General features: G+C 43.7%; 1 protein-coding gene across 1 annotated transcript in view; it reads right to left on the reverse strand.

Moving 5' to 3' along the window:
- Window positions 1–1017: 1017 nt before the first annotated feature.
- The window catches only part of pkdccb (protein kinase domain containing, cytoplasmic b), a 9192-nt gene continuing 8259 nt past the window's right edge, over window positions 1018–1950 (reverse strand). Inside the window, exon 7 of the mRNA XM_068580689.1 lies at window positions 1018–1924. Within this exon, the coding sequence (XP_068436790.1) occupies window positions 1818–1924 (107 nt within the window). The 3' untranslated portion in view covers window positions 1018–1817. The remainder of the gene's footprint in view (window positions 1925–1950) is intronic.

A 1950-nucleotide genomic window follows, 5' to 3' on the forward strand; every position in this document is an offset into this window, starting at 1 on the left:
TGGTCCCGTGAGTCAGTTTGTTCTTCTCTAATCTGAGTCAGACTTCTTATCTCCACAGTCAGACTCTAATCAGCCGGCTTTGTCCAGACAACAAGGGGCCAACATGAGGAAAAGAAGACCCTTAGGCTCTCCCGGTGTCTCAGCTGTAAAAGTCTAATTTGTAGAGACGACGTGTCCTATAAAGTCAGTAGTAACCGCATAGCTGAACGGCAAATCAGTCACCACTTTCAAAGATATGTTTCTCCGACAAAATACATTGTTTTTGCATTATTTTTGTATTTCTTGCATAGGATTCCCCACCTAACAGCAATAGGAAATATGTGGAGTGTGGGATGACTGAGTACAAAAGCATCTGGCTCATATCAGGACATCGCTGGTATTTGGTCTGCTCTCTCTCCCTCCCTTCAGACTCTGTGGCTGCTACAAGTCTTGACTTTACAAATCCTTCAGCCTACCACCCTGCAGTTTGCCCTTATCTCAACCTCACCCGGCTCCTCCTGGCAGGCACAGATGGGAAGCCCATTCGTGTGCAAACCGCAGATTGTGCTCTGATTGTCCTGATGACTGCCTTTGTCTAACAGTAATGCCCCCTCTCTCCCCATGAGAAAGGGAAGGTAAGTAAGCTAATTTACATGTATTAATTAAGGCTCATAATGAGCTCAGCATGACGCGGCATTTGAATGCATTCCTTTGGTATTGTGCAAACTCTGCGGAGCACCGTAGGTTTCATTCAGATGGGCTACAGATTGTAGATGTGGGGGCACGTGAGCAGATAAAGGATTTAAAACACACACAAAAACAGGTCAGTATACACATGCAAGTTCCACGTCCCCCACTGACACACACACAAGGTGCTAATGAGTAATAAGCCGCCTCTTAGTTATACTTTGGCTTAATATTGTAACAAAAAAAATGCATTTGACAACCACAGCAAAAAGTAGAAACAATATATTTATATTACAAAATTGTAAAACTGTACAATTACAATAAGTGAAGTATAAAAAAAACACTGACGTGAATAATTTTTCATTGAAAATAAAAGTTTCACCCACAAGGTGCATGTAAGCTAAAATGCACAATCATGTAAGAACAATTACATTTCATTTGATCATATGAATATTTATGCACTACGCAAGATGAACTAAGTTTTCAAGATATGTAAAAACAGACTGCTCGGGAATGGTTTTTATCATCTTTGCTCATTGTTAATGTGGAACTGCTTACATGGTTGTTGCCATCTCATACCACCGCGCAGCTAAGCCAGGCAACCATGAAAAAACAGGCGCAACCTCAGCGCATTAACATCAAAGTGTATTTGTATAAGAGCTTGTTTTCTTTCCTCGTCCTGAGGCTTCAAACGCTGAGCTGCAGCGGCTGTTCTTATTACCTCTTTGGCTTAAAAATCATACTGGGGGACCCGGCCTCACAACGAAAGCCAACACACATGGCAAACAAAGACACTGTCGAGAAAAAAAAAAAAAAAAACATGTAGAGGGCACAAGGCTCTCCCTCCTTAATTGTACCTGAAGGGAAATCCCTTTAAATAGTAGTTGGCAGAGGCAGTGAGCTGGCAAGCAGATCAAACAGTCACTGAGCAGAAGCCCTATAAATACATCACATTCACTTGCCTCACTTCAAACGCCTCCTCAGCGCCGGTCTCTACGCTCCTCCTGCAAATCCACAGAGCCGAGCAGCGTTCAACATGCTCACAAGGAGGAGGCGCTTCTCATCTCAAGCGCAACCTTTTGCGTGTTGTGTTTTATCTCTCATCTCGCTCAGCCAGATTAAAGCCGGATTGTTCCGTTTGGGTCCTTGTGTCACGCTGTTGATGCTTCAGGAGCTTTGGTTTTCTTCACATACACTTCTGATGTCCCATCAGGCACCAGATGACTGAAGCTGCTCCTGAAGGAGGCCAGCAGCCGACCTGCACAGCACGGACAAAAAAGAAAG

The sequence above is a fragment of the Clinocottus analis genome, unplaced genomic scaffold (assembly GCF_023055335.1).
Source record: "Clinocottus analis isolate CAN_PGR_092001 unplaced genomic scaffold, fCliAna1.0.p SCAF_17, whole genome shotgun sequence".
Lineage (NCBI taxonomy): Eukaryota > Metazoa > Chordata > Actinopteri > Perciformes > Cottidae > Clinocottus > Clinocottus analis.